Raw genomic sequence first — 13,963 nt, 5'->3', positions numbered from 1 at the left:
CTATCTTGTAGCCTATATTGAATACCAGAACAGCCTAGCTGTCCATTGTGCTGATACAGAGGCTACATATTTCAAAAGCACTCAATGATCTCGGAGTCTCTGGATTTGAACTTTATGTTTATTGTGGTATGGCGTGATTATATAAGTATAATTCAATATAATTCCAATGCATGAACCCCCAAACTGCCCCCTTAACCACTTGACGCCGTGTCTGGGCTATACCCTCGTCTATTGCCTGCACTAACCATGGAATTGTGTGATGACACAGCCAAGTATTGCGCCATCCGTCGGGTTCAAACTGTTTTGGCTTGGTCTGCGCTCTGCTCCATAACGATTTAAGCAGCCTACATGTCTTTTTTATTTTTTTATATTATCAATTGTTGCTAATAATCTTCAGCAACAACCACATGGCTGTGACTGCGTTTACAGAGGAAGCAAACTAAGGTCAATAAAATTATGTAATTAAATGGAATGATAATGTAGGCTAAACCAATTGAAGGGAACTAACAGTACATTGGCAGTTGGATCAATATGTGTTGTTATTAGGCCTACTGATGGTCGATACTGATCGTGGCTAATATTTAACATGATAGAAATAGGAAGCAGAGAGTTAGGTATCCTAGAATAATAAGACATTCAAGAGTGACCATCCCTGTAAGTTAAAAGGCTGTACAATTTACATTTCGCAGAATGGCACAGCATTTCATAAACTTTACTGTGGGAAATATATCGATATGTTTCAGTTTGCTGCCATATGGCTGTCATTTATATTTACAATTCTCTTATCCAAACAAATGACTCATTTACCCAGCTCGTATCAAGTTATACATGACAGTAAATAGAGAATGGTGTTATTTCTAACGGAAAAAAAACAAAGTACTTGGAACCGCTAGGTTCGTTAGACCTTATTCGTGGTTTCCTTGCGCGTAAAGGTGATGGAATTGTGAGGGAATTAAGTAAAGGTCAGAATACAGCATATCTGTGGACACACCTCAGCCACACCGTCATTTACTCGATCTCAACCCAAAATGCTATTCTCATGCTTACATTCAAGGTCAGAATATGCATAGAGAGAGAAGTGCATAAAAAGGGAATTATGCTCCATTTACGCGGGCTTAATTTGGGTTGGAATCAGGCCCATGGTGAACAATAGTTTATAGCCTAGGCCAACATGCACAACGATAATAATTCTGGATCTTATTTTGACAGGTTGCACATCAAAATATAAACCATGCATTCCCTGAGTATGTTATATGAAATAGCTCACTTTGACTTATAAACTACCATCTCAGTTGTCTTACTTAGCACTGGGGGGGGGGAAAGTCTAGAGCCCTGCCACTAATGTAAAGTAACTGTCAGAGTTCAACAGTAAATTGGCCCACATAGTATACTAAAGGCATAGAAATTGTAATTTACTTGGTAATAGGAAATACAATTACTTACATGACATAATTAAAAAGCCATTTTGGACTGACCATTGTAGACATTTTCAAATACATACAATTTGAAAGTTTTATATCACCAAATTTCAACCTGAAATCTTTTGGATATCAGAGCAATGTTGAGGGAATCCTATTTGAGTCAGAAAAGGATACTCATATGATAGGTAAGATATACAAAACCTTGCAGAAAGCCTATCCAATTGACAATCTCTTAGAACAAATAAACTATTGAAACCAAGAACTGAGATTGGAACAAGATGGAGTGTTGGAACCTAAATTACAGTTAACAAAAATGTATGCTTAATCCAGTATAAACTAATGTATAGAATGTATTATACAAGAGACAAAATTCTAACATCGTAGAGTCATGTCTTAAGTGTAAAACTAACACTTGACTCAATAATGAATGCTTAGCCGCTGGAAGGAACGGTGCTGAGGGTGCTGCAGCATCCCATGATAAATAACAATTAAAGAATACATGTTTAATGTCAAATGTAGAATAAAATAAACTCCATAAATTAGTGTATTAGGCCTTTATTACTCCTGTATGAGCAGCGGGCACTCCTTCCCGCAGCTATGCCCCCATCAGATTCTCTTTGCTCTCCCTTTGTCAGGACTGTGGCCCTTCTGTCAGGGAAGAGCAACAGCGCCCTCCTCTGGCTCTCATCAGTCTTATCGTGACTTACTTTATGACTTTGAACTGTTTGTCTCCAATACTTCGCCGTAGAAAAGACGTGTAAAACACAGAAGATTACAAAACTGTTCCAGAATTCCACCAGTTCAACTCTTTGAGGGTCGGGGATCTCGTTCTCGCTAGATTTTCTTTTGTTGATTAGCCTAACATGGTTGTTGGAGGCGCATGACACAGAACCTTCCCTTGCTAGAAAAGCTTGAAATCTAGTTCAGACTGCTAAAAAGACAGACGTCAGACTTGGATCACATTCACTTGACAGGAGCTTGTCGTCTAACGTTAGCGGGTAATGATTTATCAGATTAGATGGCTTTTGATTGACAAAATGTTTCAAGTTTTTTTGTTTTCATGATAGCTAGCTAGCTACCGACACCCCAAGGGTAAAGTACACACAACTAGCTAACTAATTGGCTTGCTTGCTATTCAAGCAGGGGATTTAGATGTTATTACCTGATAACTAATAAGTTACTCTCGTTGCAAACCTAGCTAGCTAGTTACAGTAATGATATTGCTTGCCTTTGACTTTATGCATAATTCATGTAAAGAGCTATGCTAGCTAAATAGTTAGCTGTTGTTGAGATTCTCAACTGTTGCTTCCTTGAATTGAGCTATTTAGCTAGCTATTGGTAATTCATTCTTAGCATTTAACCTTTGCCAGTTAGATTGCTACTTGTGGTGTGAACAGATCCTTGTAGAGATATCTCAGATGGATGTATTTTCTTGTCTTCTTTGCAGGCATGGAGGAAGCCAGTCAAGATGCCTTTGACAGAGCCAGGCTGCAGGTGATCAAAGACGGCTATGAGAAGGCCTTTGAGTGCATCAACAGGGGCCTGACTGAGGATGAAGCTGGCCACAAGGCCCAGGCCCTGGCCCAGTACACACAGGGACGCCAGCACCTCCTCAGGGCCATTAGTGTGCCCTCACAGGGGCATGAGTGTGTGGGGTGCTCCTGGGAGTCAGCCCGCCAGATGCAGCACAAGATGCAGGAGACTCTGAACAACATCACCACTCGATTGGCGGTCCTAGAGACCAGCCCAGACCCTGAGTTCCCACCACCTCTAGATGCCTCTAATGGAGTCCCAGGGACAGCGTCTAACTCAAACCTCTACCCCAAACTGGAGAAGGAGAAACCAGAGCGGCCGTCTCCACCCAAGCTGCTGATGACTAACCGCCAAGGTGGAGCTGTGGGAGGCAGTGTGTTTCCATCCTTGCCTCTTTCTCCCACTAGACACTCTGTGGTGCCTGGCGAGCTGCCCCCAGCCTACTCTTCCCAGGCGGCTGACGGCCACCTGACTATCTCCTACGGGACAGAGTCTGGAGAAATGTCGCTGGTGGGAGAGGAGTTCTACAGCCACATGTCCCCCTCTCCTCAGAGCCTGGGAGAGGATGGAGAGGAACTCTTCTTCCTGCCTCACGGGGTACAGATATTCTTTGTCACACCTGACGGCCAGGTCAGCGCTCCCTCCTACCCAGGGTACCTGCGGATGGTCAAGTTCACCAGCCAGCAGTCAGAGAGAGTGCCCAACCGGCCCCCAGCCTTCCTGCAGGTAAGAGGGATGTGGGGGGATGGGGTGATGAATTCTAGTCACTGTCTACTGTGGGTGTTGCCATTTACAGTGCCCTCAATAGTGTCAACACTTATTGTATCTCAGCATTTCAGTGTATGATGAAATCACAGGGTTCTTGGTATCTGTTTCTTTGATCTCTCTCTGTATCCGTTGTGCACTCTAACACGATTCCATCATAAGTGATTTAATCTGCCTCTGCTCATAAACTCCCTCTCATACAGAGGTGTGTGTGTGTGTGTGTGTGTGTGTGTGTGTGTGTGTGTGTGTGTGTGTGTGTGTGTGTGTGTGTGTGTGTGTGTGTGTGTGTGTGTGTGTGTGTGTGTGTGTGTGTGTGTGTGTGTGTGTGTGTGTGGTTGGTGTTTAGAATAGGATTGGGCTCGTGTATATGTGGGATAGGCTAACTAATGATCTGTGTCCTACATCATGTGATTAGTGACTCAGTGGCCCTAATCCCAGGCAGGAGTTCTGTATGTTGTCATGGTGGGAAACCCCAGTGGCCACTCTGTCAGGTTTACAGATACCTGTGTCACAACTAGTTACAGCAAAGAGACCGACAGGGTGTTGAATCTTCCCTGTGTTTTCCTGTATGTAGGAATGTAGGCCTAGTTGAGCCAGATTATAGGGGGACGGTTTCCCTCTTTGGTTTCCCCGTCCCTGTGGTGTCATGACAAGACAGCAGCAGCATAGAGCCAGAGGTCTGTCTGCTGCCTGCCACATGGACAGAATATTACACCAGCACCACTAGTCTTTGAACAGAGCCTGAGATAGATAACACAATCACACAGACACACACAAACACCCCACGCTGTGTGTCTGAAGTGAGTAGGACAGTGGAGAAGGTTGTCCCCTCAGTAATACTGTCCCCATGCTTTCCACACCTCAGCACTGGACCGACTCAGACTAAAGGACTAATGTGACTGAATGGCCCGTTGATGCACTGTAGAATTACATGGCAGAACGTTTATGTCAGACCGTAGTATTTAGCACACATGCACCTGAAGTGTGTCAAAATGTACTGAGACTGGTGATAAGATAAGGAAATGGAAATAATACAACTCTAATGTTTCACCAAGGCCTGAATGTAATCAACAACTGTATGGCTATGTGGGAGTGTCAGAGATAGTAACAGCCCACTTGATGTGTTTGTCTTCACAGTGAGTTAACAGTACTGTATCATGGAGTTGGGGTGGGTTGGGGTCGACTTGTCATTGTGGAATATCCCAGTAAGCCTGGTCTGGGGAGGGGGGTTAGGTTAGTCGTTCCGTATAAACTCCCTGTACTGTCTCGTGTGATTGGCTGTACTGTTGATGTGTTCCAGGTGTGTGATGGGTTTTACTGTTGATTTATTCCAGGTGTGTGATGGGTTATACTGTTGATGTGTTCCAGGTGTGTGATGGGTTATACTGTTGATGTGTTCCAGGTGTGTGATGGATTATACTGTTGATGTATTCCAGGTGTGTGATGGGTTATACTGTTGATGTATTCCAGGTGTGTGATTGGCTGTACTGTTGATGTATTCCAGGTGTGTGATTGGCTGTACTGTTGATGTATTCCAGGTGTGTGATGGGTTATACTGTTGATGTATTCCAGGTGTGTGATTGGCTGTACTGTTGATGTATTCCAGGTGTGTGATGGGTTATACTGTTGATGTATTCCAGGTGTGTGATTGGCTGTACTGTTGATGTATTCCAGGTGTGTGATGGGTTATACTGTTGATGTATTCCAGGTGTGTGATTGGCTGTACTGTTGATGTGTTCCAGGTGTGTGATGGGTTATACTGTTGATGTATTCCAGGTGTGTGATGGGTTATACTGTTGATGTATTCCAGGTGTGTGATTGGCTGTACTGTTGATGTATTCCAGGTGTGTCATTGGCTGTACTGTTGATGTATTCCAGGTGTGTGATGGGTTATACTGTTGATGTATTCCAGGTGTGTGATTGGCTGTACTGTTGATGTGTTCCAGGTGTGTGATGGGTTATACTGTTGATGTATTCCAGGTGTGTGATTGGCTGTACTGTTGATGTGTTCCAGGTGTGTGATTGGTTATACTGTTGATGTGTTCCAGGTGTGTGATGGGTTATACTGTTGATGTATTCCAGGTGTGTGATTGGCTGTACTGTTGATGTATTCCAGGTGTGTGATGGGTTATACTGTTGATGTATTCCAGGTGTGTGATTGGCTGTACTGTTGATGTATTCCAGGTGTGTGATGGGTTATACTGTTGATGTATTCCAGGTGTGTGATTGGCTGTACTGTTGATGTGTTCCAGGTGTGTGATGGGTTATACTGTTGATGTATTCCAGGTGTGTGATTGGCTGTACTGTTGATGTATTCCAGGTGTGTGATGGGTTATACTGTTGATGTATTCCAGGTGTGTGATTGGCTGTACTGTTGATGTGTTCCAGGTGTGTGATGGGTTATACTGTTGATGTATTCCAGGTGTGTGATGGGTTATACTGTTGATGTATTCCAGGTGTGTGATGGGTTATACTGTTGATGTGTTCCAGGTGTGTGATGGGTTATACTGTTGATGTGTTCCAGGTGTGTGATGGGTTATACTGTTGATGTGTTCCAGGTGTGTGATGGGTTATACTGTTGATGTGTTCCAGGTGTGTGATGGGTTATACTGTTGATGTGTTCCAGGTGTGTGATGGGTTATACTGTTGATGTATTCCAGGTGTGTGATTGGCTGTACTGTTGATGTATTCCAGGTGTGTGATTGGCTGTACTGTTGATGTATTCCAGGTGTGTGATTTGCTGTACTGTTGATGTATTCCAGGTGTGTGATGGGTTGTACTGTTGATGTATTCCAGGTGTGTGATTGGCTGTACTGTTGATGTATTCCAGATGTGTGATGGGTTGTACTGTTGATGTATTCCAGATGTGTGATGGGTTGTACTGTTGATGTGTTCCAGGTGTGTGATTGGCTGTACTGTTGATGTATTCCAGGTGTGTGATTGGCTGTACTGTTGATGTATTCCAGGTGTGTGATGGGTTATACTGTTGATGTATTCCAGGTGTGTGATGGGTTATACTGTTGATGTATTCCAGGTATGTGATTGGCTGTACTGTTGATGTATTCCAGGTGTGTGATGGGTTATACTGTTGATGTATTCCAGGTGTGTGATGGGTTATACTGTTGATGTATTCCAGGTATGTGATTGGCTGTACTGTTGATGTATTCCAGGTGTGTGATGGGTTATACTGTTGATGTATTCCAGGTGTGTGATTGGCTGTACTGTTGATGTGTTCCAGGTGTGTGATTGGTTATACTGTTGATGTATTCCAGGTGTGTGATGGGTTATACTGTTGATGTATTCCAGGTGTGTGATGGGTTATACTGTTGATGTATTCCAGGTGTGTGATGGGTTATACTGTTGATGTATTCCAGGTGTGTGATTGGCTGTACCCGCTGATGGCCACTGACTCCCCCGTCCTGCTGTGTAACACAGGGGTGTTCATGTTCCCCGACATGATGGCGTACGCCCCGGGGTCCTACGTGGGCGTTGTGCTGTCCTCTGAACTGCCTATAGAAGACAGACAGCTGTTCCAGGACCTGCTGTCCCAGATGACAGACCTCCGGGTGCAGGTGAGCTGCTGAGGCTGTGTCTCAAATGGCGCTCTATTCCCTATATAGTGCACTACATTTGACCATGGTCCGTGGGGTCCTGCTCTCTGACTGGCCCATATGAAGGTGTCTGGTGGTCCAAGGAATAGTAATAGAATATTAGTAATATAATTATAAATCTGTCTCTCTGCCTGATGCATTTTTGCTGATTTCAGGTGTATTTGAGTCATTGTCACACCACACCATGACACGTTACGTTGTGTGGAAGGTTATATGGACTTTGGATGAAAAGAATGACAGGGTTGCATACATCCATTCTTAATCAGCAATTCAGATTCAGAAACAGCGACAGTTTGACGTCATTCCCAAGCGTTGTTCTGTGTTTTCTTATTTCCCAGCCAATGATCCCAGTGGAATGTAAGATTCAAATTAGGGATTTATCCCGAAATGGAACCCTATTTTATGCATAGTGCCCTACCTTTGAACAGAGCCTGGTCAAAATAGTGGACAGCATATGGAATAGTGGTCCATTTCGGACAGCCTAGATTTAATGCAGTAGTAGATTAACATGAGCTATTCTGCTCTCTCTAGCCTCAATAACGATTCAGTCTGATTGGTCAATATTTGATTGGTCAATGATGTTACTAATGATGTAAATGCTGCACTATTCTGGTGTGAAAATGACTGCTTGCTGCTGTAAGGCGCTCTACTTGCCTGTGGGTCTTGGGCCTTCTCAATGTCTAGGGCAGACACTGTGGGTCGAGGAAGACATTTCCATGTTTCCCAAATGGCACCCTATTCCCTACACAGCACACTACTTTTAACCAGAGCTCTATGGGACCTGGTCCCAAGTAGTGCACAATGTAGGATATTGGGTGCCATTTGGGATACATACACTAAAGGCTCTACTGCACTGCTTGCTCCCTGAATACGCCTGGCCTCAGCAGTTAGGGAATTTAGAACGTCAGGCAGATGAAGAGCATTAATGTGTGCTAATGCTCTTATCTGGCTAGAACACAACACGGCCTCAGTAGTCACTACAGTAATGGAGTCAGACGGGGGTTCTGTCTCCGAGCAACAGTATTCAGCCAGGTTTTAACTGAGGGCATGTTGTTGATAAACTACCTCTCACATGGACAGCTGCTTCTGGGATGGAATGCAATAAACAAGTAGGCGTTTCATGATCACATATTGAATATATGTACATTTAGGAGGTTGTGTCTTGTTGTGAATAGCAATGATGGTGTTAGAACAATGCCCCTCTGTCTGTTTTCCTCAAGCGAGGAGACATCTGAAATGTCTGGTGACCATTTCTTTGTTTGGAGAAGAATGAGACATTGTGATCAGGATGGGGATGGAGGGAGAAGAGGCACCCTAGGGTAGCAGGAGGCTACTACTAGGAGGTTACTATGATGTGACTAGGAGAGTTAGGATAAGGCACTTGAAGTTACCATGAGGCAGGGTCTGCTAGGCTCCAGCTAGGCTATCCAGTCCTGTATTTGTTGTAAGAGGACCATGACAACGAAGCAGAGTTAATCAAACTTCTATGTTCTTCTGCCAATGCTGTACATGTACACCACCGGGTGTCATAAAACCGCTGTTTCAAAGCACCATATTAATACAAGTCCTGCTGCTGCTGCAGGCTCCAAATGAGGCAGCAGACAGCATCAACCTGAGCCAGAAGGTGTCCATCGCTCCCCTCGAGGAAGAGGAGGCCCCAGCAGCAGCAGAGGAGGAGGAGAAGAATCTGCCAGAGTGGAGCGAGAAAGTGGCCAGCGGCATCCTCACAGGTCAGACCCAGGGCCCTAACCCCAACAACGCTAACCTTAACCAATGGCATCCTAACCCGAGGCTGTAGGGGTTAAGGTTAGGGAATGTATGCTGTGTTTCACTCACACCTACTGTGTTTTTTTTCCATCCAGGGGCATCGTGGCTTAGCTGGGGCCTGGTGAAGGGGGCTGAGTTCACTGGCATAGCCATCCAGAAGGGGGCGTCCAAACTGCGGGAGCACATCACCCCAGAGGACAAGCCAGCCCACGTCAGCCCCTCTGTCTCCAAGGGATTGCATGTAGCCAAACAGGCCACCGGGGGCGCTGTCCGCGTCAGCCAGTTCCTTGGTGAGAAGCAGCTGAGTGTCTGATTGGTTCTGGTGTTGGAAGAAGTTGACTGTCTGATTGGTTCTGGTGTTGGAAGGAGTTGACTGTCTGATTGGTTCTGGTGTTGGAAGGAGTTGACTGTCTGATTGGTTCTGGTGTTGGAAGGAGTTGACTGTCTGATTGGTTCTGGTGTTGGAAGGAGTTGACTGTCTGATTGGTTCTGGTGTTCTGTCTGATTGTTCTTGTTGGAAGGAGTTGACTGTCTGATTGGTTCTGGTGTTGGAAGGAGTTGACTGTCTGATTGGTTCTGGTGTTGGAAGGAGTTGACTGTCTGATTGGTTCTGGTGTTGGAAGGAGTTGACTGTCTGATTGGTTTTGGTGTTGGAAGGAGTTGACTGTCTGATTGGTTGTGGATGGGTGTGTTGTGTTAGTAGTTGATGATTTGTATGGTGGTGTGTGTTGTGTTATGACTGGTTGTGTTATGATGGGATGTGTTTTGTGCTATGATGGTGTGTGTGTGTTGTTTAGTGGAGTGTGTGGTGGTGTGTATTATGTTATGACGGGGTGCGTGTTGTGTTATGACTGGGTGTGTTTGTAGTGGACGGTGTGTGTATGGTGGCAGGGTGTGTGGGTAGAGAGCTAGCTCCCCACGTGAAGAAACATGGAGGCAAGTTGGTCCCGGAGTCCATGAAGAAAGACAAAGATGGACGATCCAACATTGATGGAGCCATGGTGGTGGCTGCTAGCGGAGTTCAAGGTACACGTGGTCACTGTTGTGGTTGTTATAGTCACTAGACTACTCATTGTATAGGACAAGACAGAACAACACAAACGTTGGCCGTGCGCAGTAGATCACCTGCTGGCTGTCAACGAACAGTGGAGATTCAGGGGAAATGAATAGATAATGTTGTTTTATGGCCAGAGGCTACTCATGGCCGTCGTTCCTATTGGTCTGTCTTGTCCTTAAGGATGGTTCACATGGATGATGTGCCCCTTATTCTACCAAGTGTCTAGTCATTGTTGTGGTTCCTGTCATCCTACCTGAAGGCTTCGCTACCATGTGGACTGGCTTGGAAGTAGCAGCAAAGAACATCACCGTCTCTGTTGCCTCCGAAACCGTCAACACTGTCAAGCATAAGTAAGTCTTTCTCTGTACACTTCAACCAACTTGTTGTCTGTGCTCTTCTCATTCAACATGGTGCGTCTCAAATGGCACCCGATGAGCCTATGGGTCCTGGTCAAAAGTAGTGCACTAAATAGGGAATGGGGTGCTATTTGAGACGCATCCATGTCAAAATAAGTAAAGCTGTTGTATTGTCACATACACCGGATAGGTGAAGTGAAATGTGTTATTTTATAAGGTCAGACATAGTAGTGCGGCGCTCATGGAGCAAATTAAGGTTAAGTGCCTTGTTCAAGGGCACATGGACAGATTTTTCACCTTGTCTGCTTGGGTAATCGAACCAGGGACCTTTCAGTTACTGACCCAACGCTCTAACCGCTAGGCTACCAGCCGACTGTGTTCTGTGCTCAGCTCATTCACCATGTCTGATTGGCAGTACTACTTGTTTGACTCTACATTTGCTCCTGTCCACCTAGCTCGGATGTGTATGTCTGTTCTTTTGCTTTCTGGACCAGGTTTTGCTAGGCCAGGTTTTTCTAGGCAAGGTTTTGCTAGACCAGGTTTTGCTAAACCAGGTTTTTGCAGTGTATCTTGCAAACACTCACTTGTGTTTTATAAGCAAAAAAACAAGCAAACACTTACTGTACATTTCCCTCTTCCACTTATTTTTCAGATTTAGGGGTCTACAAAACATCTTAGACACTCCTAATGACAAGAAGACATGTATTTAAAGCCAGCCTTTAATGAACCCTCCTTAATAACGAGCAGCATGGCCAAGGCTTAGCCTCTGTTTCTAGGTGGTCTGAATATAGAGCTGCTAGATTCACCTGTACTCTCTCAACAGGCTACTCTTCTATCCTACTGGGCTATGCTCCCGTAATGTGGCTGACACTGATTTCTCTGGTGTCTAACTAACCAACTCTTTTTCCTGACTTTATTGAAAACAATATAACTATTCCTAATACGTAATCATAGTATGAATTGATGCACTTATTGAATTGATGTGTATTATCTGTAGAAATAAGTGCAGTCACCAGCCCCACAATATAATCAGCTGTATATTTATAGATTTATGAATAGTCAGACAACTTGAATAATTCTGTTGAATTCATGATCTGCATGGGTGGGGGCTTTAATGCTAGTTGCATGTTGCTGTCCTTGCTGTTCCCTGTAATTGCCCTCCCTCCTGCAGCCCTCCCCCTCTCAACAGTTGGTTGTGTGTGATTATAAGGTATGGGGCTGCAGCCGGCCAGGCCACAGACCATGCTGTGAACTCAGCCATTAACATGGGTGTCACCGCCTTCAACATCGACAACCTGGGCATTAAAGCTGCGGTGAAGAAGACTGGCAAACAGACGGCTGTGGCCATCCTGGAGGACTACCAGCTACAGGACCCTAATACTAACCAGAAACAAGTAGAGAAACGGGACAAATAGGCTACGCCCCAAATGGCACCCTATTCCATATTGTCACTACTTTTGACCAGACAAAATATAGAGAATAGGGTGCAATTTGGGACAGTCAACACCTAACCCCATGACACTTACCATAGCCCTTACCCGCAGTGCACTGGTGTAGATATGAGAGGTCTGGATAGGTGTACGCAAATTGGCAACTTCTACCTGCATAGTCTGTCAAAGGGAAAGGCTGAGGTACTACCATATTGATTAAACATATCCTATTCTTTCAGATCTACCCAAGTGCCTAGAGTGGAGGCTAGGTTTGCTTCCATAATGGCACCCTTTTCCTGATTTATAGTGCACTACAAAGGGAATTGGGTGCCATTTGGGATGCACCCATGTCCTCTTCCTCTCTTTCCTTTAGAGCTTTAATTACAACACGATTTGTATTCTTCTATAAAGAAATCTATCTATACATAAATGCTTTAGTTGACTAATAGCCTCTAGAAATGTTACTAGGGTTTGATACAACTGTTAAGCACTTTATATCTTCATAATGAACGGTATAATGACATTATAATAATGTCAAATATTATAGTAACTAAGATGGACGTTGTGTGTAGGTAGGCTGATGTATAATCGCTAAGTGTTCAATGTTGGTGAGAAGAGGACACCGGAATTTAAAAGTCACGTAGGTGATATGAATATCAACTGAAAGCAGGATTCTTGTTTACATTTCAGATGGAACTGTTTGTTTCAAGACTACTGCTGTTGACCTATTGTAGTAACAGTAGTATTACTGCAGTAGTACTGTTCACAGTTAATGTATCTAGAAGTAAAGGTGTAACTGAGGTAGAGTTGCACAATTCTGGTAACTGTCCCAACATCCCCGGGTTTTCCAGAAATTCTGGTTTTAGGAATCTGGATGTTCTGCTTATTCCCACCTAGTCTCTTTCCCCACCCGTAACCTGAGGCCAGCATTGGGTTCTGGGTTTCAAGATGAATTCACTCCTGATTCCTGGAAGTTCCAACCAGGATTTCTGGAAAACTTGGGAATTTTGCAAAAGTTGCTAGAAATGTGCAACCCTTATCTGAAAGTCAAGGTGTATGAGGGGGAAGAAACCCAGCAGCATGCTAACTATGTGCTATAAGAATACATGTTTGGGTTCCTTTAATCAATGAAATAATGTTAATGTGTGAAACAAGACCAAACCCAAGCATGCACAGGAATAGTTCTATAGCCGTTGAGGGTACTATATCAGATGGAACAGGGTTCTCTTGAGGTATACTCTTGTCATATGACTTTGTAATGCAGAGGAAAGAGTCAATCCAAACGTAGAAGCAGTGGAGGTTTGAACTGGTTTGAGAATGGTCCATGGTTTGCTTAGTATGCCTTAATAACCAGTTACTACAGGCTGCATGCTACTGTAACCATAGGCCAATGTAGCCACCTTACAGATAGCAAGCCCACGCTACTGTGTTGTCCTGTGGTCCAGTTCATTATCTTTGAGAATCTATAACCTATCCTTTCAACTTGGTATCTGATTATTACTTTTTAAAGCTGTGATATTAATTTTCTATGAAAGGACAAACTTTTTTTTTCATGTGATGTAAAGAGAATCATATTCAATGTCATTAACATTTGGACAATTGTTTTTAACTATGACATCTGAAACAAATAATTATGGAAAAATGACAGATATAAATACATGAACAGTTTCGGCACAATTTGAGTGTGTGTTTATGATTAGTGTCGTCGTATATGTGTTATGTTGTCAACATACTGTATTTAACCTGTAATGCTGTCTATCATTCATTATTTACCTTGGGCTGATGTTTATTCAATGTGAATTGTCTTCAGTAATATTTCCCCTTCAGGGTTAAGTGAAGGCAAACTGTCTTTTTGTGTGAACTTGAAATCTCATGCAGTCATTAAATACACATCAGCATTCTCACAAAGTGGTTGTGATTTTCGAATAATGCCTCTGTGCTTCTGTGGCCCTATGTGAACAAATAGTCACATGGTCTGATGATTAACCAAATATCTGATATGTAATAAAAAGCGATAGAAGAA

At 43.8% G+C, this 13,963-nt stretch overlaps 1 protein-coding gene across 4 annotated transcripts in view; it reads left to right on the top strand.

Moving 5' to 3' along the window:
* LOC123992840 (spartin-like) overlaps window positions 1–13,963 on the top strand; it is a 17,222-nt gene extending 3,259 nt beyond the window's left edge. The window contains exons 1-8 of one of the 4 annotated variants that reach the window (XM_046294403.1): window positions 2,149–2,419; window positions 2,869–3,680; window positions 7,094–7,291; window positions 8,913–9,060; window positions 9,193–9,387; window positions 9,965–10,123; window positions 10,414–10,504; window positions 11,700–13,963. In XM_046294403.1, coding sequence (XP_046150359.1) covers window positions 2,871–3,680; window positions 7,094–7,291; window positions 8,913–9,060; window positions 9,193–9,387; window positions 9,965–10,123; window positions 10,414–10,504; window positions 11,700–11,925 — 1,827 coding nt within the window. In that variant the 5' untranslated portion in view covers window positions 2,149–2,419; window positions 2,869–2,870 and the 3' untranslated portion in view covers window positions 11,926–13,963. Of the gene's footprint in view, window positions 1–2,148; window positions 2,420–2,868; window positions 3,681–7,093; window positions 7,292–8,912; window positions 9,061–9,192; window positions 9,388–9,964; window positions 10,124–10,413; window positions 10,505–11,162 lie in introns of those variants that run through there. The other 3 variants (XM_046294406.1, XM_046294405.1, XM_046294404.1) reach the window with 3 other exon arrangements.

The sequence above is a fragment of the Oncorhynchus gorbuscha genome, linkage group LG13 (assembly GCF_021184085.1).
Source record: "Oncorhynchus gorbuscha isolate QuinsamMale2020 ecotype Even-year linkage group LG13, OgorEven_v1.0, whole genome shotgun sequence".
In the NCBI taxonomy this organism is placed as follows: Eukaryota; Metazoa; Chordata; class Actinopteri; order Salmoniformes; family Salmonidae; genus Oncorhynchus; species Oncorhynchus gorbuscha.
The sequence above is the reverse complement of the archived record's forward strand: the minus strand, read 5'-3'. Positions and strand labels throughout refer to the sequence as shown.